General features: G+C 32.7%; 4 protein-coding genes across 10 annotated transcripts; 3 read left to right on the top strand and 1 right to left on the bottom strand.

Annotated features, from left to right (window-relative positions):
- Positions 1–454: 454 nt before the first annotated feature.
- Positions 455–1,750, bottom strand: LOC108467463 (cytidine deaminase 1-like). Its single transcript, XM_017768078.2, has one exon. The coding sequence runs from the start codon at positions 1,506–1,508 to the stop codon at positions 621–623; it is 888 nt and encodes a 295-aa protein (XP_017623567.1). The 5' UTR covers positions 1,509–1,750; the 3' UTR covers positions 455–620.
- Positions 1,751–5,988: 4,238 nt separating this feature from the next.
- On the top strand, positions 5,989–13,489 carry LOC108467827 (K(+) efflux antiporter 4). 6 transcript variants are annotated; one of them, XR_008269433.1, is made up of 21 exons: positions 5,989–6,709; positions 7,125–7,168; positions 7,543–7,601; positions 7,697–7,775; positions 7,934–7,995; positions 8,093–8,168; positions 8,333–8,407; positions 9,076–9,147; positions 9,227–9,310; positions 9,696–9,764; positions 9,897–9,974; positions 10,053–10,141; positions 10,245–10,341; positions 10,727–10,780; positions 11,007–11,102; positions 11,549–11,737; positions 11,817–11,894; positions 11,992–12,036; positions 12,660–12,746; positions 13,046–13,124; positions 13,203–13,242. XR_008269433.1 is itself a non-coding variant. In XM_053018006.1 (21 exons), the coding sequence occupies exons 1-20, from the start codon at positions 6,502–6,504 to the stop codon at positions 13,114–13,116; spliced, it is 1,674 nt and encodes a 557-aa protein (XP_052873966.1). In that variant the 5' UTR covers positions 5,989–6,501; the 3' UTR covers positions 13,117–13,124; positions 13,203–13,335. The 6 variants fall into 6 exon arrangements, 4 of the variants coding, with proteins under 4 accessions (XP_052873966.1, XP_052873967.1, XP_052873968.1 ...); XM_053018006.1 differs by having other exon boundaries at positions 13,084–13,124; positions 13,203–13,335; XR_008269434.1 differs by lacking the exon at positions 13,203–13,242 and adding an exon at positions 12,514–12,578 and having other exon boundaries at positions 5,990–6,709; positions 13,084–13,119.
- Positions 13,490–15,860: 2,371 nt separating this feature from the next.
- On the top strand, positions 15,861–18,704 carry LOC108468827 (protein EFFECTOR OF TRANSCRIPTION 2-like). 2 transcript variants are annotated; one of them, XM_017769687.2, is made up of 4 exons: positions 15,861–16,002; positions 16,216–16,273; positions 16,414–16,734; positions 17,473–18,704. In XM_017769687.2, the coding sequence occupies exons 2-4, from the start codon at positions 16,217–16,219 to the stop codon at positions 18,415–18,417; spliced, it is 1,323 nt and encodes a 440-aa protein (XP_017625176.1). In that variant the 5' UTR covers positions 15,861–16,002; position 16,216; the 3' UTR covers positions 18,418–18,704. The 2 variants fall into 2 exon arrangements, with proteins under 2 accessions (XP_017625176.1, XP_052873969.1); XM_053018009.1 differs by lacking the exon at positions 15,861–16,002 and having other exon boundaries at positions 16,056–16,273.
- A 1,270-nt stretch (positions 18,705–19,974) lies between these two features.
- On the top strand, positions 19,975–23,498 carry LOC108467452 (protein EFFECTOR OF TRANSCRIPTION 2). Its single transcript, XM_017768065.2, has 3 exons — positions 19,975–20,176; positions 20,383–20,715; positions 22,143–23,498. Exons 1-3 carry the CDS (start codon positions 20,009–20,011, stop codon positions 23,193–23,195), a joined length of 1,554 nt encoding a protein of 517 aa, XP_017623554.2. The 5' UTR covers positions 19,975–20,008; the 3' UTR covers positions 23,196–23,498.
- The last annotated feature ends 127 nt before the right edge of the window (positions 23,499–23,625 follow it).

The raw sequence follows: 23,625 nt of genomic DNA on the forward strand, positions 1-23,625 counted from the left end.
TCTATAAGGACTTATGTTTCTCATACCATTGATGACTTAAGTTTTTTCGAGACCATGGTGACTCAGTCGACTCTTTTTTGTTTATGTCTAATCTAAAAGATTTTAACAATTTACGAAGAGTGGGATAAGATTACCAGAGTCAAATCTATAGTACCAATTCATATGATCTGTTGTAATGAGAGAGCGCTTAATGGCTTTTGATGGCAGCAATTCAATAACAACAGGGATCCACCATCCACCAATCAAAGCAAAAGCTAAAAAAATGACCAAGTTCAAAAGTGGAACTGGGAATCTCATGTTTGCCTCTTTTTTGGTTTACCTTTTTTGCATCAATCAATCAATAACTTTTCCATGACTGCATTTATCCAACAGTTTCTCAGCATCACATCTAAAAGTAGTCCATTCATCCATTAAAGAACAGAGACAAAAGAACAAAAACACAGGACACAATATATTCCAAGCTGCAAAAGATAACAAATCATCACAATTATTCACTTGGTGATTTACATGTTCATTCTGGGTTTTCATCATTTAATCCATAGATACCATTTTTTCACCATGATTTCATCATTTTAAATTCATAAATAAGCGAGAAATTGAAGCTAAATACTCACAGTTTTTTACACTGAAAACACCTTGACTTCACATTTTGGTGAAATGCACTGTAAAAGTAGCCTTGCAGTGTGTTCTTGTTTGATAACGGCGTCGGATTTTTCCACCAAAACTGCTCTGACGATCCTCTCGTACCCTCCGCCGCCGCCGGTGGCGACATAAGCGACGATTGCCGCCTGAACTGGCGGTAGACTCGGGTTGTAAGCGGCGGATTCCATGTAAGACCCTTTGTATATCTTCCCTTCAACGTCTATCAACGCCACTCCGGATGGACACCCGCTATAAGGTGCGTACGACATGTTCGCCGCATCGAGAGCCGCGTGTTTTAACTCGTCGTACTCGCCGCCGTCGGAGGTAAACGACAAGCCATTCCGGCGAGGGTCGAGGAGGAGAGGAGCATCTTTTCCTAGCAAATCATCGGGGCCGAACCTGTGAGGTAAAAAATGAGACAAAGGGGTAAATTCTTGGTCTTTATCATTACAAGTGTTGCTTATTTTGTTTTCCTTTTCATCATCGGAGGAAGTTATGAGCATCTTGACGTCGGGAGCACCGCGGAGCTCTTGGAAAAACTGGCGGCAATGACCACAAGGAGCGGCGGAGACGGCGAAGTATTTAAGACGCGGCTCCGCATTGAGGGAAAGGTTGGTGATAAGGAACTGCTCAGCGTGGACCGAATGGTTGAGGGGCAGACCCGGGAATTCTAAATTGGCTCCGAAAAAGATCCGACCGGATGACCCGATCCCGACTGCCCCAACTTGGTACTTCGAGATCGGCGGGCGGGCAACGGACTGGGCTGATTTGACCAAAGAAGGAAGGAGTTGGAGCACCGTCTTGCCTGATTGTTTGGCCATTTGCTCGGCTTCGACGGCGTCGATTACGAATCTGGGTCGATCCATATTTGAGAGATTGGGTTACAAGTTGACACGATCGGAGACAGTGGGCTGAGTTTTGAATCACGGCGGCGATTTTTTCCTGAAAATTAGGACGGAAGTAGCGAGGGGAGGCTCGAAAAGGAGCGAAGCGAGTGGCTATTATTTATAACGGCATTTGGATATCAGAGCAGCAATTAAGTACTTTTTATTTTATTAAATATCTAATTATACTATTATTTGTTTACTCTTGAGGAAGTCGTAGAATTCGATCCGAAAAAAATTCGAGCTGGAATCTATTTAAATTTAATTTAATTAAAGAGTTAAAAGTTTAAATTTAAAAAAATGAATAAAAATACCACCAAATAACTGCGACATGTTTATTTAACATTTAAATAAAAATAAACATTAGATCATTTGTTTTTGAATCATTTGATTATGTTATTTTTATTTATAATTTATTATGCTTTTAGATTTTTAAATCATTTTTATAATTTTTATCTAAAATTTTAAATAACAATTTTATTTTAAAATTTTAGAATTAGAACTAAAATAATAATTTTTATAAATATTAAAAGTTAAATTTATTAAATTTTTAGATTTAAAATCAAATTAATAAAATATATAAATATTGAAGAGCTAAATTTATTAATATATCAATAAAAATACTCATTTTAACTTTCTATCACTCATAATTAGAGAATAATTAAAATATTTTATTTCAAAAAGTTGAATAACTAAATAAATAATAATAATTGGATGATTAAAATAAAACTAAATACATAGTTAAGTAACTATTATAGTTATCCATCTAAAACATTAGAAAATAAATTAATATTCACGATTAAAGGTGTTCATAGATTGAATTTTAAATTTGAAAATATCTAATTTTTTATTTTAAATTCAAATTGAATCAAATTTAAAATTTTATAAATTTATATAAAATAAAATATTTTTATTAAATAATAAAATTTTAATCAAATCAATCATTTGAATTGTAAATTCAAAATATATTAAAAGTTTGGTTCATATAAAACCAGCCTATTAGAACAAAGCAAGTAGCTCAGTCCTTGAATAAGCATGTAACTTTCTCTCTTTTTGGCCTTTTACATCCAAATTATTGAGGTGAAGTCAATTTCAAACATTTTTAAGATGCAAACAAACAAAAGTATCATACTGCATGATAATAAAATAATAATTAAAATTAATCTAGTCATAATGTTGGATAGCAGACAAGATTAGTAGAAATTCCATGATTTTTCTTCCCTCTTCATGAATCATGGGGGGCAGCTATGGTTTTTTAATAATTTATTTTTGTGTGTAAATGAGATACAAGGACTTGTATTTTACTTTTTATTTATTTATAATTTTGGCTCAATTATTACTGATCTAAAATCGAGTATTTTATTATCATATTTGAGGATTTCATGATCATAATTATTTTTATTCTTAATATGAACTCAAATTGAAAAGTATAATTATTAATACAATCACAAATAATACATATATGAACAATTATAACTAGAATAAAATTAATATAAAATATAATTAATTTTAATTTAAATAAAACTTATTTATAATTAACTTAAATTTAAAATAATTATGTATGATGAGACTCAACCTTAAATTATCGAGCAGAAATTAATAGACAATTTTTAAAAGTTTATTAATACACCAATTTTATTAGGAACTAGTGGACCTTTTCTATGGGGCATGTCTACACTTAGTTTGCATGATTGATAACGGAAATGAGATGATCTCTTGAAAGTGAAGGGATTCATTTGAATTTGATAAAAAGATTGATATATCATTAATTTAAATTGGGTTAAAACGTCATTTGGTCGTAGATTTTATTGTCTATATTAATTTTAAAATTTGACTTTTTTTTCTTTTAATTTAGTCATTAAACTTGAATCCCATTAAGGTAGAGCGACGTGAAATTATGAAATTGTGTCACTTCTTCACTTAAAATTTAAAATAAATATAATCTAAAAAATATTTAAAATATTTAAATTCCTCAAACTGCCACACTACCATACCTTAACCAAAACCAAGTCAAAAATTAATTGAAAAAAGTTGCAAAATTCCAAAACTAATACAGACAAAAAAAAGTTTAAAGACTAATATAAAAAAATTCCAAATATAATGACTAAATGTTATTTTATTCCATTTGAATTTTAAAAAATAAATCATATTTAAACCTTTTAAATATCTAACAGACGTATTAAATCTTGACTAAATTCAGAACCAAATAAAATTAGATCCTCAACTTTTCTTCTCAATAATATATTCTCCTAAAATCATTACTTAAATGTCATCAAACGTCTTACATATTGATTGAATAAAATAACTAATTTCATGTTAATGTTATTGGATTTCATTATATTATTTACATAATTAAATATATTATTTAGTATTTAACAGATATTTGTATATTTTAATATATTTTTTGACTTCTGTTCTAATAGATTCACACTTTCTCTAGAATGGGTGAAGTTAGAAAATTTTTAGAGGAATTAAAATTAAATTGTAATTTTTATGATAGTAAAAATATAATTTTATCATTTTAATAGCTTATATTTTATAATTTTAAATAATTAAATTAAATTTTTATATTTTTAAGAAGTAAAAGTATAATTTTATTTTTATTAATTTAAAATTTAAAGAAAAACCTAAATAAATTTTTTTTATTTTAAGTAGCCCGAACCTTGTCAGCACCCGTAGCTACGTAACAGTTCCTAGAAAATTCTTTAATCGTATACATAGTTGATGCAAGCTTGCAAACTGTTGTTTATTATACATTGAACACATATTTTTCGTTTTGACACAAAAAATTGAATCTTTGGCGAAGTTACCTCATAGTTTCGTGGTGGCCCCATCATCTTCACCTAACAAATTAAGACCTTAGTTTAGTTGCTTGTGTAGTTGTGTAAATTTTGGCTTATTAAGTAATTTTCATAATAATTTATTTAACCTTTTTAACTTTATAAAAAATTATTTTATTTTTATTTTAAATTTTCGTCTTTTTAATCTTTAAACCTATACTATTTATCAAATCACTCTCAAAATTAATAAAAAAATTCACATGAGTATTTGAAAAAAATTGAGTTGAGGGTATCAGATAACCACTTTTTTGAATCGTGTAAAATATACTAATATGATACGGGTGAAAAAAATACAAGGGTGTCGGCTATTAAAGTCTCCCAGCCCTAAAAAATACTTTTTTTTAACACTTGAGAAAATTAACAAGTGGTGATTGTCACAAAAATCTAAGTGATGTGAGCTATTTAAGTCTCCTACCCTAATTTACTGTTTATTTTAAGTTATTTAAGTAATTGTTTTTAAATTTTAATCATTTATATAATTATTTTTTTTAGTATTTTTGCCAGATATCCACAAATTTGATAAAAGTGTGACATTTCTATATGTCACGGGTACGTGGTCAAGGTTACAAGCGAAGATCTCCACTAGCGCCCATGATAAAAAAACTGGACATGGTTAATTGCGTTGGATACTCATCGAATCTTTGTCATCGGATTTTGATGTTTAAATCATTGGCCTCCGAATCTTTGTATTGTATAGGTCACTGGCTTTTATTTTAGGTACATGTCTTGTACGGAGTTTAAGCCTAATCTACATATTTCTTTTCAATACTACAAGCCCAAAAATTCAAGTTGGACTCAATAAGATTTGTTCGTAAAAAAAAGTTGATAATTTGAATCCTTGAAATTGAACCTAAAACCAAAATAAATTTAAACTTGAACAAATAATAAAAATTTAGCTCAAACCAAAATCGACCAAATTCATGAACATGTTTAAGAATAATATGTCTAAATGATTCATTTTTCCATTTTAAAAATTATAAAAAATATAAAAATATTAATATAAAATTATTTATATTATCTTTAAACAGTTAATGCTACTAGCTCAAATAGAGATGACAACGAAATAGGATAGGTCGATTTTTTACTTGTCCCGACCCTGACTTAAAAAAATGTAACCCCCATAAACCTGCCTCGAAAAATAAATAATGTACCTCACCCGTCTTGATACGCAACATTTTCACATTTTGAATACAAATTTTTTGACAATTAATTTTGTCTTTCTATTTCATTTATGCAACACTTTTAAGCCGTAGGTTAATTAAGAAATATGATAAATTATGGAGAAGAATACAAAGGTGAGTGACACAAATAATGGAATTGAGGATCTAATATTAATATATATTATATATAAGGGAAATTTTATAATTATCTTGGGGTAAGGCATTTTTTAAGGACAAAGCTAGAATTTCTTTTAGGGTTAAAATTAAATTATAAGAATTTTGATAGATCAAAATATAATTTTACTATATATTAATTTATAATTTTATTATTTTGAAGAGATTAAATAGATATTTTTTATATTTAAGGGTTAAAATATAAATTTATTATTAAATTAATTTATAATTTTATTATTCCTAAAAGAGATCAAATGAAACATTTTATTTTTAGGGGGCAAAGGCCCTTTGCCTGGTAGCCCCCGGGTGTCGCCTTTGCTTTTTTCGACCTTAACCCAATGACTATAAAAAAAATCTACTTTGATCTGCCTCAAATCTAATTTCAAAAATAAAAAGTCCGACCCTATTAATTCGGGTCGAAACATGTTGAATACGGATTTTTTTGCCATCCCAAGCTCAAATCTGATCCAAAGCGAGTGGGCGGGGTACAGAACTAATGAACACCTACAAGGCTACAACACAAGGCATTCGTTGAACGCGGTACCGTTGAGCGCGTATGAGTAGGATTAACACCTGATTTGAGTGGTACAGTATCCTTTTCATCAACCTCCATTTATTTTTTTAAGCTGACTTTAAACAAATATTATTTTTTCCAACAAACAAGCGGGAGAGTGGAGAAGGAAACGAAAAAAGCCGAAAGGCGCGATTCCAATACGCTTCACTCTCTCTTTCGTTAATTTACGCTTCTACTAATTTCTCTATTTTCTTTCACTTTTTTTTTCATTCACTAAAACCTCGGAAATGAGAGAATTCTCTGCTCTCTTCTTCATTTGTGATCTCATTGTATTCATCACTTCCGTCGCCGTCATTGACGCCCGGTCGGCGGTGGAGATCAATGTCACCGCCGTTCTGGCCAATGTCTCGGACCCGAGATCCAGAGAGGATAGTTTTGTCGGCATGATCGATCGTGCTCTTGAGAAGGAATTCAATGACACCGACCAAACTGAAGGTCCGTACTACCAGATCTGAATTCTCGTTATTCTCTCTCTCTCTCTCTCTCTCTCTTTTTCAATCTGCATTCGGCATTTATTTCTGTACCAATGGTGGTTAGTTGAGTTAGGCTTTTGAAGCATGTGGATAAGCTGTTATTTCACTCAGTTTTTTTTCTTAATTTTGTATTTTTCATTAAAATGTTTAACGTTTGATGTTTGATTATGAACATTTCTGTTTATTTCGCTGTATTTTATTTAGAAAATTTACCGCATTTGGGTAAAGAGCTTTAAAAATTGCAGTGACAAGTGAACACGAGAAGTAGAAAACGAAATTCATTCCTCTGTTCTAAGTTATAAAATAGAAATCTTAATTTGGCTCTTTTAGTTTCAATTATTGAATTCTTACCTCTTTTTTTTTTTTTTTTTTTGCAGCTACTGATCCTGATAGTTTCAACAATAGTGTCGCGGGGAAGCAGGTTGGTGGTAGGCTAGTTATACTTTTTAATAATGTTATTCATTTTCTATGACCTTTAGTTTTGAAATTGATCATTGATTAAGCACTTAAAAGTGGAGCTTCTTTTATTGTGTAGAGGCCGGCCGTCGGCTGCCTTTAAATTTCAATATTGACTTTAGTGGTTAAAGGATCTAAAGCTGTAAGCAATTTATTGGATCAGATGGGTTTAGTTATGATTTACATTCTAGTTTTCAAGTGAGAAAAACTTTTGAGATCAGAATGCTGAACCATGCTACTCTAGCAATAAAGATGAGAATTTACCTGTCTGTTTATGAATTTTCTATCAATTATTAAAGAAGCTGGGTGGTGATAACATAATTGGTTTATTTTTCTTAGGCTGTCTTGGAAACTGTTGCTAGAGTTAAGACCAAGAAAAATGAGACCAAGGAAGAGAAGTAAGAGTCGAACCGTTCTTCTGCTATTGTGGCCATTTTGCTTCGCCTAACCCACATTACTTGACAGCTTATATTTTTTTTGAGCCTTGTGCCAGGTCATTTCAGCTCCATGACGTTTTCCATTTGGATGATGAAAACCGAGCTGATGATGCACCAACGTTGATAGATCGAAATGTATGTCTTGTAAAAGTGTTCTAAAATTTGTATTCAGTTTATAATTTTCCTTGCTGTTGACATTGAATCATGATAATGCTGCCTCAGGGAATTGTATTTTTAGTGTAGTTATATTTAAGTAAATTACATGCTGACCATGTTGGCATACTTCTTGTCAGGACAATGTCTTTATAATATCCAACCCAAAGTCGAAGTATCCTGTTCTACAACTAGACTTAAGGTTAAACTTTTATTGTATATTTTATGTATTTAGTTTAGTTTGATGACATCACAGTTGTATTGGGACCAACTTTGATTTTCCCAAAATTCTTGTGCAGATTAATATTGGATCTGATAATTGTCATTGTCTCTGCTACATGCGGTGGCATTGCTTTTGCTTGTGCTGGACAACCGGTATTGCTGTTGTGCCTTTTATTTTCTTCATTCCATTAGTTTTCACCCTCTACCACAGTGTTCTGGTTATAACTCTTCTTAAATGCTTTGCAGAACTTGTTCTTGATTCAGAATTACAGGTTTTCTCTAAAGGAGAGTTTTACCTTTACATTTTCAAATTTCAGGTTATTACTGGATATCTACTTGCAGGATCTATTATTGGGCCCGGTGGGTTTAGCTTTGTTGGTGAAATGGTGCAAGTATGTTGCTTCCACTTTCATACTAGCTGGCAATTACTTGTCTTTGGCTTGGGTTTTGTTTTGTTTGGATGAGACTTCTAGACATATAAAGTGGGGTGTTGGTTTGCAGAATTGGCGATTGAGTTAGAAAAAGTTCCAACTCATTTTAGATGTTTAAAGATCATGATGCTTAACAAGGCTGTTGTATTATAATAAACAGAAATTCCTGTTTTAAATGCATAACTACAGCAACATAAGTAATCCTTCAAAGCTTATAAGCATGATGTGGTATAGCTACTGTATTTACTTGATGCTGCAAGAACTGAAAACCTACTGTCTCATTGTAAGTTGCTTGTAAAAGATGTATGCGAATTTTCAAATTTTCAAAATTGGTTAAAATATAGTTATCGGTCTTCCTACTTATTTCATATTTGCTTGCATGCATGAGTTCCTAGAAAAAGAAGCAGTCTAAGAAATGCATTTATGTGCGTAAACTGGTAATAATACACATGCTAATACTAGCGCAATTGTGTTGGATTAGCAAACAAAACAATCTTTATTAATTCATAAATAATTCTGTTCAAGGAACCTGTGGTAGAAGCTTACACATCTGTGTACTATTTTTCTCTTTTCATTTTTTAAATAATTTCACTTACCGTGTCCATATCTTTATTGGCTCATGAATTCAGGTGGAAACAGTGGCTCAATTTGGTGTAATCTTTCTTCTTTTTGCTTTAGGCTTGGAATTTTCAGCAACAAAGGTTTGCTTGTTGCCTTGTACTGACCCTATTAGATTCATTCCTATGACTCATGGTACTCACCTTGTTGCAATTTATGCAGCTTCGTGTTGTTCGAGCAGTTGCTGTCCTTGGAGGTCTTCTTCAAATTTTTCTATTCATGTGCTTGTGTGGTATAACAGTCTCGGTATGTGTGCTATTGTTAGAAATATTTTTCTGTAAATGTTTGATAGTTAAATCTTACCACATAAAATAAGCTTTGCAGTTATTGGTTCTAAGTTTTAGCATATATGGTTTGTAGTTTATACTGTACTTATAAAACATCTGGTGTAACCACATAAGTGAGCGCCATGTTATCATTATCTGGCGCTTGGGCAAGATGTTATCCACTCTTTTTATATCAGTTGGGCGAGGACCCTTTTTTTTTTTGTTTAATTAGGCATGTTGAAATTGTTTTTCACGTTTTCTATTGAGAAGATATGATGGTTTCTATTTTTTCTTCATCTCTTATAGTATTTTCCTTCCAAATTAGTTATGAGTTTTTGATGAATGCAGCTACATGCTTTTTGCAGTTATGTGGGGGTAAAGCTTCAGAGGGGGTTTTTGTTGGTGCATTCCTATCTATGTCTTCTACAGCTGTGGTAAACCTCTATGAACTGCATGTTCTTGGATTGGTGAAAACTTTTAGAGAAAATTGCTTATTTGAGGAAACACTTTCACATTTGTATATGCATGTAGTCTCCTTTTACTCTTATTGTCTTTAATGGTTTCAGGTTTTGAAATTTTTGATGGAAAGGAATAGTATAAGTGCCCTTCATGGTCAAGTTACAATTGGAACTCTTATCCTGCAGGTATTTATTTTCTTTGTCATCACATCAGTTAAAAGAACTTCACTTGTGCTTAGACAGTATGAAGTTTTGTTATGGCAGGACTGTGCTGTGGGTTTGTTGTTTGCTTTACTTCCAGTTCTAGGTGGCAATTCTGGAGTCCTTCAAGGAGTATTATCCATGACTAAATCGTAAATGAAAAATCTCTAAGATCTACTCTTTTTGATTCAGTTGAGGGAAATATCATTACAGTTTTTAGGTTTCTAATAATACATTTTCTCCTTTGATTTTCAGGTTGGTGGTTTTAATCACATTTCTGACCATTTTGACAATAGTATCTTGGACTTGTGTGCCATGGTTTCTTAAGCTCATGATAAGCCTATCATCACAGGTAACCTCGTTAGTAGTTTGCAATGTTAGTAATCCCACATTGCTACAAATATCAAGTATAAAGAATTTGAATATACAATTCTTTAGAACTTAAATAATTGAGTTGGGTGCCTAGCCAATTGGATAAGTGGGCTTACCTACATTTTTAAAGGTAAAAAAAATGGGCACTTCTTGTGCTATAAGTTAAGTATTATGCCTATATTTAAAACTCACTAATGCCTAATTGAGTTGTGAATCACACTTCAAGTCTATTTTTTTCTTCCCTTAATTTTTCTTTCTTGCATCACAAGTTTCTTTCTCGTAACACCTTTATATAACAAATCTGTCTTATTTTTTCAGTTCTTTAATCTATGTAGACATTTATTAACCCAGATATTTATTTGCAGACTAATGAACTCTATCAGTTGGCATCCGTGGCGTTTTGCTTGCTTGTTGCTTGGGTTTGCTCATTTCCTTCTTACTTCTTGCATTGTAATTAACCTTTGCATCTAATTGCAACATAACATCGGAAAAGATCTATCATTTTGTTGCATAGATTGCTGCAAGTTTTTTCACTTGCAACTTTTTTTTCTTTACTCTACCAATAAAACCCATGTGCCTTTCGTTCAGTTAGCAGTCTACATTCATTTGTATATGCATATAACAGAGGTTGTTGCGATACTCCAGTGTAGTGATAAGCTGGGTCTAAGCCTTGAGCTGGGTTCCTTTGCTGCGGGAGTGATGATATCAACCACTGATCTCGGTCAACATACACTTGAACAAGTAAGATATCTAGATTTTTGTACCCTTTCTGAAAGAACTTTCAATACTTGAATTTTCAATAGTTTAACTTCCTACTCAAAAGTCAACTGTACGTGAACTCATTAACTATCTCTACACAGTAAATATTGTAATCTTTTTCCAGACTGAGTTAGTCTTAATGTTATCGAATCAGTTTAAGGCAATTATTGATGGTGTAAGATGAGTGTTTCCGTTAGGATGCCAATTAAAAGTCCTGCCTGTGTTAGTTTTGCGGTTAGCCAAGTCTTGTGTCCGTCAGGCACTATTTTAAGCATCTTGTTCTCCTTGAGTTTAATTTGGTTTATGATGCATGTTTGAGAGCATTATTGTCAATATTAGTTCGGTTAGTACAAGATAGTATGACCCCATGGTATTCTTGCCTTGTTAACCAATGAAATTCTCCTCGGTTTTCTCCCTCTTACACGCAGGTTGAGCCCATTCGCAATTTCTTCGCTGCTCTTTTCCTTGCCAGTATTGGGATGTTGATTAATGTGCATTTCCTTTGGAATCACGTTGATATATTGCTAGCAGCTGTTATATTGGTGATTATTATTAAAACGATGGTAGTAGCTGCAGTTGTCAAGGGGTTCAGATACAGCAACAAAACCTCAATTCTTGTATGAGTTGAGCATAACATTTTTTTTCCCTTACATTATTCAGTAAAGGGGCCTTAGTTCCTTTAAACTTAATGTGTAGGTTGGGATGTCATTGGCCCAAATTGGGGAATTTGCTTTCGTACTTCTAAGTCGTGCATCTAATCTTCATCTCGTAGAGGTTTGTTCTCCATTGTTGAAATCTTCATATAATTGAAGTTACTCTAGTGCTCTTTCTTCATATAATCACCATTTCTAAATTTTTGTCATTGCTGCAGGGTAAACTTTACCTGCTACTTCTGGGCACAACAGCTCTTAGTTTGGTACGTAAGCCGTTAAACGTGGTGTCATTAGCATTTGGCATTTATTAAAAAACTGACACTTGAGAATCTCTTGTAGTTTACCATAGTTTACCATTCTAATAACGAGTACCAAACATGCAACGGGAGGGTAGTTTGAAAATGGACGACTGCAATAAAAGTCTTGCTGCAGTTGCATTTTCTCTTATTGGTTCACGAACAATATCCCATAAAAAATGATACAATTGGTTTAAGCATTTCCCGATCAGAATGGAAACTTTTACTATTAAATTCCTTATGTATCTGTAATTAGCCAAAATCAGGTAAAAGTACCATGGAGGTCCCTATACTAGTCAAATTGTATTTTGTCTCTTTTACTCAAAAAAGGGGCAAATTAATCCCTATATATTAGATTAAAGAGCAAATTGATCATTTTTGTTAATAATAGAAATGGATGGAATTTTAATAAAGGACCAATTTGCTCTTTGATCTAATGTACAGGGACAGTCATTTTTCGGGTGGAGGAGAAAAAATGCAACCTGACTCTCACTATAGGGGCCTTTATGGTACTTTTACTGCCAATTTCTTAAAGTTCTTTCGTAGTTAGCTCTCAAGGTTCTGATTTTACTCATAAAATTACCATGCAGGTGACTACTCCATTGCTTTTCAAGCTGATTCCAGCTGTTGTTCGTCTTGGTGTACTATTACGGTGGTTCCCAGCTGATAGTCCTGAGGTAATCAATCTGCCTTTGAATACAAACTTTGTAGAATAATCATATAACTCTTCTGATAGCAAATCACCGGAGAGAGGATTGCATCATCTGTTTTTAAACTGTTGTGTCGTAATTTTTGTCGGAACAAGTCTTTTGAGGTTATGTTGAATATGATTCTCCTCCCAGATTGGTTTGAAAGGAGATAGTCTTCGGGCGGACAGCGCAAAGCGTATTACTTTGATGGTCCAAGGCTCTCATGATTCATGATATTAAAAAAATAAATACATGAACCCAATTTTTTTTTTTTTTGCCAATTTCAGCCTTTTAGCTGATGAGGTTCTTATACTCTGGAGGACAGGTGCATAAACGTGCAAAAAAGCAAGTCGATTGAGCGAACAGGTTCTTTTCGAGTTGCTAAGCTGTTCATATGATATGCGAATCTATACAAATTTCTGACTAATTTCTGACTAAGCAAAGACCGATTGGGGAACAACTGGCAACGACGTATGAACAGCGATATAAAATACGATTCTCCCTGTCCTCCGATGCCGCATTGCCATTCTGATATTTGGTTAGATGAGCTTTGTGTAATAGCCTCCATTTATAAGGTAATTCATTTCAATCTTTTTCCCACTTTAATTGATTGGTTTATTTGTTGCTTCTTTTTTTCCACAAATTGCAAGTGTATGTAAAATAAAATTTTGTTTCACATAGTGAAAATATTGAGGAAGGTATTTTGTAATATAGTGTTAATTTTCATGGTATTTAATATTTAAATAGGCCAAGAATATAGGAAAAAGTTAAATAAAAAATACATGGAAAAATGTTTATTTATTAATTTGTAACATTTTATTTTTTAAACATTATACAAATACTGTTTTTTAGAATATTTTATATATTACTTATCTTTTAGGTATGATTACTTACATTAATTAATAAAATTAAAAATATTAGAAATTAATAAATAATAAACATAACAGAAAATATTTGGTATAATAGAGTTTTTAAATTTTATAAACAGAGTTAAGAATATAACAAATATTTTATAGAGTTTAATAAATTATTAAGGGTAAATTACACTAACAATCACTCAACTTTGGGTAGCTAACAAAATAGTCACCTAGGTTTCATTTCAGTCACTAAACTTTTAAAAAATAACAAAACAGTCACTAACGTTATAAAAAAGTGACAAAACAGTCACCGGTTAACAGATTACGTTAATGTTTTAACAGTCTAGCTGATGTGGCAAGTTAATTAGCTGATATGGCCAATTAACTTGTCACGTTGGATGTTTGCAAACCCTTAATAACATAGAGAAGAAAAAGAAAAAGAAGAAAAAGGAGAAGAGAAAAAATGGAGATGCTTGGAGTGATTCCAGTTTGCTATTGTGGAAATCCAATCGGATTCCACCCAAGATCCGATTCCAATATTGTCCAATGGCAAAACTTTGTCCGTAACCACTGCCGTAAAACTCTCTTTTACTTCGCTGGAGCTCCTCGCGCCACCATCAAGAACGATTTTAGTGGCTTACTCTTCGACCATTGCAACATTATAATCAGGGAGCGCTAGTTTACGAAATGCGTTCTTCAAGCCATTAACGTCGGATTCAGCAGTTTCCGTTGACCAATCAGCGAAAGACAAAAACTGCTCATTAGAAAAACCAGTACTTTGATCCGAAGCTAAAATCGAGTACCAGCAAACCAAGCTGAAACTCGAACCGACGCGATCCATTTGAGGAAGGAGCTGGCAATGGAATCCTTTTTGTTATTAGACTGGATGTTTGAAGCGTTGATGAGCGGCAGCGACGAGAATTGGCAGATTTGGAAGCATTGATGGATAGAGGAGAGATGGAGGATGGAGGGTGAGGATCTTTTGAGAGAGGTTAAGGAAGCCATAGTTGAGGGTGGAAGAGGGAAGAGGGAAAAAGGGAAACTTCATCTCTCGCTCCAACAGTAATAAACTTCAAGTTGATGGAATAAAATTAGAGATTGCACCGGCAACTTTGTTCCAACGAGACCTCCATCATCCTCTAGACATTTTTAGATTTTGATTTTTGTCTCCAACCCAGAGGTGACAGCTTCACCTGCCGATCCGTCTTCGAATGTATGATCGTCGGCTCGATCCCTATCTTTTTCTAGCATCAAACAACTTACCCCAAATCTTACTCTATTTTCATCCACCGTAACTTAGTCAAAAACGGTACCTTCTCTGTTAAAATTGTTCTTCAAAGTTATTGTAAACAAGAAATAAACCAAATAAGGGAGAAAGTGATTTAATACATTCCCAACTTAGTTTATGCAAAACCCAAAAAGGGTTTAAACAATGTAAAGGATGCAGAGTAGGTAAGAAAGTTTCATTAAACATATGTTTTTTTTTCTTTGAAAAAAATGGTGGATTGGGTTTCAAGGGATGTGTGTATTTGTGCAAATGACATAATTTGTCTGCAATTTCGATACTAACAATGAGAGACCATAAGCCTCATTGGAGGCATCTCTATTTTTTCTCCTCCTCCTATTTTTCTCTTCTTAAACCCTAAATTGATGTTGATGTTGTCAAATTGGTGGATGAAAACAGAGTAAAATTTAGGGTAAGTCACAGTTTATGAAAGGGGAAATTGAAATTAATTTCCACTATGAAAATCCAAAGATTTATGAAAAGGGAAATTGAAGTCTAATAGGATTTACAAAGGAGGGAACCTGTTTTTCATCTGTTTTATCTCCAAGCATCTCCATTTTTTCTCTTCTTCTTCTTCTTCTTCTCTTATTATTTTACTATATAAACCTTAAATTGCTACTGATATGGCTGTTTAATTTGATGCTAACTGGCCAGCTGGACGCCGTCATCTGCCACATCACTTAACCGTTACATCTGTAACGGAAAACGGCAAAAATAACTGTTTTGTCACTTTTTAAAAGTTGAGTGACTGAAATAAAATCAATGTGATTATTTTATTAAGTATTTCAAAATTGAGTGACTGTTGGTGAAATTTACCCAATTATTAATTAAAAAGAAAAACTCATTTTCACCCGTAAAAGAAGACAAAACTACAAGAGGGCAGCTTACGAACGACGCTAAAAATTCACTCGATCCAATCACATCATGACGCGAGTCTTAGATCTATCGTATCATCAATGTACAATAATTTTTATCGTACAATAATATAACCACTTTAATAATGTGACCGTCGGCAGACTACTTGTAACTTAAGTATTAAGGATTCAAAGATTTCACTAGTAAGATAAGGGAAAGATGGAAAAGGCATGGACAAAAAATAAAGGTAAGATGATAAATTTAGGTTTTAAAGTTTTTTTATTGTCATTTAATCTTTAAATTTTAGTTATACTTTTTTATTTAAATAAAACCATTAATCTTTAAAATTTAATTAAACTGTTTTAATTTAAATACGGAGTTGTTAAAAATATTGACGTTATGACAATTTATATATACCCCATTATAAGAAAATAAAAATATTGGCCGTTGTCGTCGACAGAATGAACAGAGAAGATCACAAGAAGACCGACCACGATTCCCACTTCTCCGAATGGAAGGTTTTTTAATCTGCCTTAAACCAACTTTAATCATGCATTCATGCTTTTCATTGTGATAAAAAAATCATGTATACGCAGTTTAAATTTGATTTATAAACGTCAATCTGATCTTGATCTTTTTGGTTTTTTCATTTGTTTAGCTTCTCATTTGTCCTCATGACTGGAAAAATGGGAAAGGAGGAGCGGTGACCAGATACAGGTTTGAAAATCTTCCGAAAAGTTCAGGTCCAGGAATCTATGAGCTTGCGGTGTGTAAACTGCCGAGTAGGGACCGCCGTGGCAAGCTTGAACCTGATAGGGTGGTTTATGTTGGGGAGGCTGAAAATATAAGAGCAAGACTCCAACAATATGGCCGTGATGGTACTCATCTCTGTCGAAAAAATGGATTTGGTGAAAAAGGATGTCCTTCGTTTGATAAAATTTTTGCAAGGGGTTGCTCTATTATCTACAGATGGGCTCGTGTGAGTATATGTTTTTCTACTTTCCAACTTTATTTGTGTTGCTCGGAAAAAGAGATTTCGGTTTTTGAGTAAATTAGTTGAGTCGGGATAAAAATAAGTTGAATCGACAGTTGAAATTAATTTTATATTTTTCAAAGTTTTTTCAACTTTTATAATTTTTAAAATAATTTATTAAATCGAAACTAAATAGAGTGAATTGATTAATTTCAAAAACCATGTATATATAAGAGTTTGATTTAGCAGAGTTCTTTTTCTAAATTTTAAATAACTATATTTGATTTTTTATTTTCATATTAGTTTTTATTTTGATTTTTGGATTTATTTTGGCAAGCTTTATTTTATTGCATTTCGACATTATTTGATAAAATTTAAAAAAAATCATAAATAACTTTTAAATTAAGTAAATAAAAATAATCAATAACACTTACATGACGTTTATAGAGTTTTAAATTATTCTATTAGTTAAATATAAAATACTTATTTTTGTATGATAAAAATTAAAATTAATTATAAATTAAATAAAAAATAAAATTTGATCCGGTTGTTATAACCATGAATTTTCAATTTATATTTTATAAATATTCAAACATTTTAATTTAGATCGATTTTAAATTTTCTATTTTTATTGCTTAGCTTGAGAGTGCTACTAAATTACAAAATTAATATGGACTAAATTGTAAAATTTAATAACTATCCTTATACTTCCAAACATTATTTTTTATTTTCTTTGTTAATTAGATGAAAAGTAAGGCAGCAGCTCAAAGAACTGAAGCTCAACTTCTTGAAAAATTCGATTATGCATGGAATAAAGGTTCTAATGGTGCACGTCGCCACAATGATATCCTTCGGAAACTAGATAAACATGTATCCAACAAAAAACATTTGCCCATCAAAATCAAATCAAACAAGCAAGTAAATGGAAGATGCCGGAGCCACTTAAATTATGGCGGGGACGGCGGTAGCAGTTTTACTCCACGATGGTTGGACCACGGTGGTGGTGGTGGTGATTTTACATCCATTTGTGGAGCACCCACTTGCGATGGTGCTCCTTGTGAGAGACCGGTTAATGGAAATGGAAGATGTTGGCAACATTCGAATTATGGTCGCAGTAGTAGTTGTTTTACTTCACGGAGCTTAAATTATGGCGGCTATGGCAGCAGTTTTACTCCGCAGTGGTTGGACCATGGTGGTGATGATATTATATTAATTTGTGGAGCAACCACCTACAATGGTGCTCCTTGCGAGAGACCGGTTAGTGGAAATGGAAGGTGTTGGCAACACTTGGATTATGGCAGGGACGGCGGTAGCAGTTTTACTCCACAATGGTTGGACCACGGTGGTGGTGATATTACATCCGTTTGTGGAGCACCCACCTGCGATGGTGCTCCTTGTGAGAGACCGGTTAGTGGAAATGGAAGATGTTGGCAACATTCGAATTATGGTCGCAGTAGTAGTTGTTTTACTTCACGGAACTTAAATTATGGCGGCTATGGTAGCAGTTTTACTCCGCGGTGGTTGGACCATGGTGGTGATGATATTATATTAATTTGTGGAGCAACCACCTGCAATGGTGCTCCTTGCGAGAGACCGGTTATTGGAAATGGAAGGTGTTGGCAACACTTGGATTATGGTTGCAGCAGCAGCAGCAGCAGCAGCAGCAGCAGCAGCAGTGGTAGATATTGATAGCACTGATCAATCAAGGTCGGTCGGTCGGAGCATTTGTGGATCGAGAGTTACCCTTTCGTCTGCCCCGGTGATTGTCTGAACGAAAGGATTAACTTAACAATAGCATAATTGTCTATTAGCTTAGGCTAGAGGTGGATTTACATTGTAGCTTTTGTGTTTGGATGTGTGATTGTTGTGAATATTATGTGCAAATTACAAAAATAAAGTTATTGTATTTATATTCAAGTGAAGCTTGGTATTTGTAATGGAATATTGAGGAGGGTAATATAGAGTTAATTAATTAATTTTCATGATATATATTGATTATTCTAATCGGAATTTATCGATACAAGTATTAAATTATATAATTAATTTAACTCAATTTAATGAATTAGAATAAATTTGGAGGAAAATTCAAATATAATTTATATATGGTGAAACTTAGAATTTAAGTTTCAAAGTTTTTTTGATTGATTTTGTTATGCTCAACAATCATTCTATAAGAAAATGATAATTTTAAACACGATACAATTATGTCACAAGTTATAATATAATATAATATATATAATAGGCTTATATGTCAAAAAACTTAAGAAAATACAAAAAATCAATTAAGTCTATGTATTAAATTTTCACCTAATTAAGCAAGCCCTTGATGTTAACTAAAAATTAATCAATCCCCCGTTAACGGATTTTATTATTAATCACGTTGATTGTTAAAATAAATTGACAAATTAATTAAATGGTGGCACGTGATGACTTTTGGTTTAATATAATATTTTTGCTAAAAATATTAAGAATCAAAAAATTATAAAATAAAATAAAAAATCAAAACAAATTATAAAAATATTAAATATTAAAATTGATGTAAAGTTATTAAAACAATAAAAAATTTATAAAACTTATAAAACTATAAAACTATAATAAATTATAGAAAAAATTATAAAATTAATAAAAATTATTTACAATATTTAAATTAAAACATATTACTTTAAAAATAATAAAAAATTGTAAAAATATGAAAAAATATTAAAATTGATATAAACTTATAAAAATTATAAAAAATCATAAAAATTTGAATTAGACCAGTTAGCTCGAAATTGGTAAGGGTATTGATCCGAGAAAGCTATTAGACAAATTGACTTAAGAATCGACGATTGAACCATTTTTTATTTTTAAAACTATTTTAAAAAAATAAAAGAAATATTTTTTGAGAATATAAAATATAGTATCTTAAGTCTTAAGAATTAGTGTTGTTTGAATCGAACCAGACCAATCGATTGAACTGATTGAATCACGAACCGATTCGAAAATTAGCTTTTAACTGATTAGATTAAGAATCGGTATGAAGCAATTGAACTGGCTAAAAACTAGTTGAATCAACGATCAAACCGGTTGAATCAATTTTTTAATTTTTTAATTAAACTGGTTGGATCGATCAAACCAATTGAATCGATGAACCAATAGCTCAACCGGTTGGACCACTAATTTAGTTTAAAACACATTATTAATAATTCAAATATTTTATTCCTAAAAGGAAAAAAAATCCAAATATTTTAATAATAAAGTAAGTTCCAAAAACAAAAAAAGCAACTAGGGCAATATTATAATGAAAAAAAACGCTCGTTATAAAGTGGCGCAAACAAATACAACGGTCCTTTCCCACAAGGAAGATCCGATCCCAATGGGAGCGGCTAAATTGGCCGATGTGGTTACCAGATTCAACCGTGAAGATCACAAACGAACCAAGCACGACTCTCAGTTCTCCAAATGGAAGGTGCCCCCATTCAATTCCATAAATTCTTCTCAGTGTTTCTCCTCTTAATTCAATCATCCATTGACAACAGGCTTTTTCTAAAGCAAAAAAATGAATCCCTATCCCATTTCTCATCGATTTTGATAAAAAATTATGTAAACCCAGTTTTTATATTCGATTTATGAACCTTAATCTCATCTGGGTCCTTTTGTTTGTCATTTGTTTAGGTTCTAATTGGTCCTCATGATTGGGAAGACCATTCAGTGGGGAAAGAAGGAGTGGCTAGATACAGGGTTGAAAATCTCCCCAAAACTGCAAGCTCAGGTCTTTATGAGCTTGCTATAAATAAACCTTCGAGCAGGGACCATAATGGCAAGCTTGACTCAGACAAGGTTTTGGTGGTTTATCTTGGGGAGGCTGATAATGTCAGGTCAAGGCTACAACAATATGGCCGTACAGGTGCTCACTTGGGCAGAAATGACTCTGGGAATAATAAAGTATGTGGGTGCTTTGAGGACATTTTTGCTAGAGGCTACTCGATTGTTTACAGATGGGCTCCTGTGAGTACTTTCTGTTTTCAAATTTTTTGTTAATTTCAACTTGATTGGCATCATATTAGTGAATGGAAACTATTTGAGAAGTTTTGAATTTGAAATCAAACTGTATTTATATCAGGTGTAGATTTTAGTAGTAAAATATAACAATGGTAAGTTCATAGTTCATGCACAGTGAAGGAGTTCTGGTGATATTTTAACTTGATAATATTTTGAAGTTTCTTTTGCTAATTTTAACTTGATTGGTATCATATAAGAGTTTGAATGGAACCTATTTAAGAAGTTTTGAATTTGAAATGAAACTGTAAATTATATCAGATGCAGATTTTAGCAGTCATAGTTCATACTTAGTAGAGTAATAGTGATGTTTTATTGATCTTCTAGTTCATATATATATATATATAATATTTTGATGTTTCTTTTGTTAAATTTAACTTGATTGATATCATATGAGAGTTTGAATGGAACCCATTTGAGAAGTTTTGAACTTGGAATAAAACTGTAATTTATATCAGGTTCAGGTGTAGATTTTAGTAGTAAAATATAACAATGGTTAAGTTCATAATTCATGCATAGTGATGGAGTGCTAGTGATGTTTTATTGATTTTCTAGTTCATATATATATATATACACATATATATAATATTTTGAAGTTTTTTGGCTAATTTTTTAACTTGATTAGTATCATATGAGTGTTTGAATGGAAATTATTTGAGGAAGTTCAAAATTTGAAATGAAACTGTAATTTATTTCAAGTGTAGATTTTAGTAGCAAAATATAACAATGGTAAGTTCATAGTGCATACATAGTGAAGGACTTCTGGTGATGTTTGATCTTCTAGTTCATATATATAAGATTTTGAAGCTTTTCTAATGTTTGCTGATATGCTACAATGGCCCTTTACTGGCTTTAATTGATAGTTGCAGCATTCAAGCACTTAATAACTACTAATGTTTATGCTGAGGAGGTGAAAATGGTAAGAATCATAGGAAAAAATGTGTACCAAGAACCTATGTTACTCGGACTTGGGTGTGAGTGTTGGATATGGATATGTATCCCTCACGAATATGATCAGTCTTTTTAAAGTTTTTTCCATGTATTTGGATGATCTTTAGAAGTCATATCCCCATATCCGTGTTTTAGACAAGAGTGTATGACACGGATACTTCAAGAAAAATTAAGAGTCCAAGGAACATAACCAAGAACAATGAAAGGCTATATACGTGTTAAGGCCAATTTCACAAATGGTGAACTAATATGTATATATATGTTCTTTATACTGTTATAAGCTCTTAGTCTTGAATGAATTGCGGATGATATGATTTTTGAAGGCCAAGAAGCTTTGAAAAATGTTATTACATGTTCATCATTGTATCCAAATTTTGGTTTTTAATCTAATTCCTAATGTTATTTTACTTTCCCATGTTAAATAGATGAAAAACAAGGCAGATGCTCGAAGAACCGAAGCTCAGCTTCTCGGTACTTTTGATTATGCATGGAATAAAGGCTCGAACGGTATACGTCGTCACGATGATATCCTTCAAAAACTAGATAAGCATGCATCAAATCTTATGAAATTAGCCAATTTCTCCAAAAAGCATCTACCCTTCCTTCAAAAGCAAGTGGGCATCAAAATCAAAGCAGGCAAGCTAGTTTTGGACAACAATGAGTTCGGCAAATACAAAAATGGAGAGAACCGCAACTTTTTGCTTCAAGTTTTCAACTTCAGCAGATCCCGGCCTCGGTTGGTTTCGAATCATGGTGGCTCCGACGAGAACGAAACCTTCTCTTGTGGGGTGGTTTTAGACGATGGTTCGATTTGTAAAAGGCCACCAGTTGAAGGAAGAAAACGATGCGCTGAACACAAGGGAAAGAAAACTAGAGGGTCTTCCACGAGGTCGAGTACGAAATCACAACCGCATAAAGAGGACTATCCCGAAATCGAGCATTGTAGTCCTATTTGTGGGGTTGCCATGGATGATGGTTCTCTTTGTAGAAGGCAACCCGTTTCCGGGAGAAAAAGATGTGATTTGCATAAAGGGAGGAGAATTTATAGCTCCGATTCCGAGATAACAAGATATCAAACAATGCCATATGCGGTTTTCAATTCATATTCTGATGAAAAAGCTTCAGTTTTTGATGAAAATCATACAGGGATGAAGATTACCACTCTTGTTTCTGGATTAGACGAAACGAGTCCATCCCATGTTTTCGACTCGAATTCAAGTCTCAATAGCAACAATTGTAGTACACCCATTTGTGGAGTACCTACCTGCAATGGTACTCCCTGCAAGAGAACAGTTAATGGAAATGGAAGGTGTTGGCAGCACTTAAAATATAGTGGCAGCCGCAGCAGCAGCAATGATTTTACTCCGCGAAACTCGAACAATGACAGTACGGGTACATCCATTTGTGGAGCACCAACTCGCAATGGTTCGTCCTGCCGGAGAACAGTCAAGGGAAATGGAAGGTGTTGGCAGCACTGATAGGTCGAGGCAGGTTGGCCTGAGCATTGATCGATCGAGAGTCACCATTTTTTATGTTTCGGTGAGTGCCGGAGCCAAAGGATTAACTTAACAATAACATGATTATGTATTCACTTGGAGAGGCTGCTGTTGGATTATGTTGTAGCTTTTGTATTATTGTCTTGTGAGTGCCACTGCCTCCCCCTGCGCCCCTCTCCCCCGCACAAAAATATATTTTTTTGTTATTAATTATTATTCATAAATTGTTTATGTTTAGTGTTTATGGTTTTATGTTAATATTTTGTGTGGATGTTTTTTTAATAATTATTTTAAAATTAATTTGTTAGTAATTTAGGATTATATTATAAATTATTGTGTTTGTAATTATTTTAAAATTAATTTATTAGTAATTTAGGATTATATTATAAACTGTTGTGTTTAGTTTAGTATT

The sequence above is a fragment of the Gossypium arboreum genome, chromosome 8 (assembly GCF_025698485.1).
Source record: "Gossypium arboreum isolate Shixiya-1 chromosome 8, ASM2569848v2, whole genome shotgun sequence".
NCBI lineage: Eukaryota > Viridiplantae > Streptophyta > Magnoliopsida > Malvales > Malvaceae > Gossypium > Gossypium arboreum.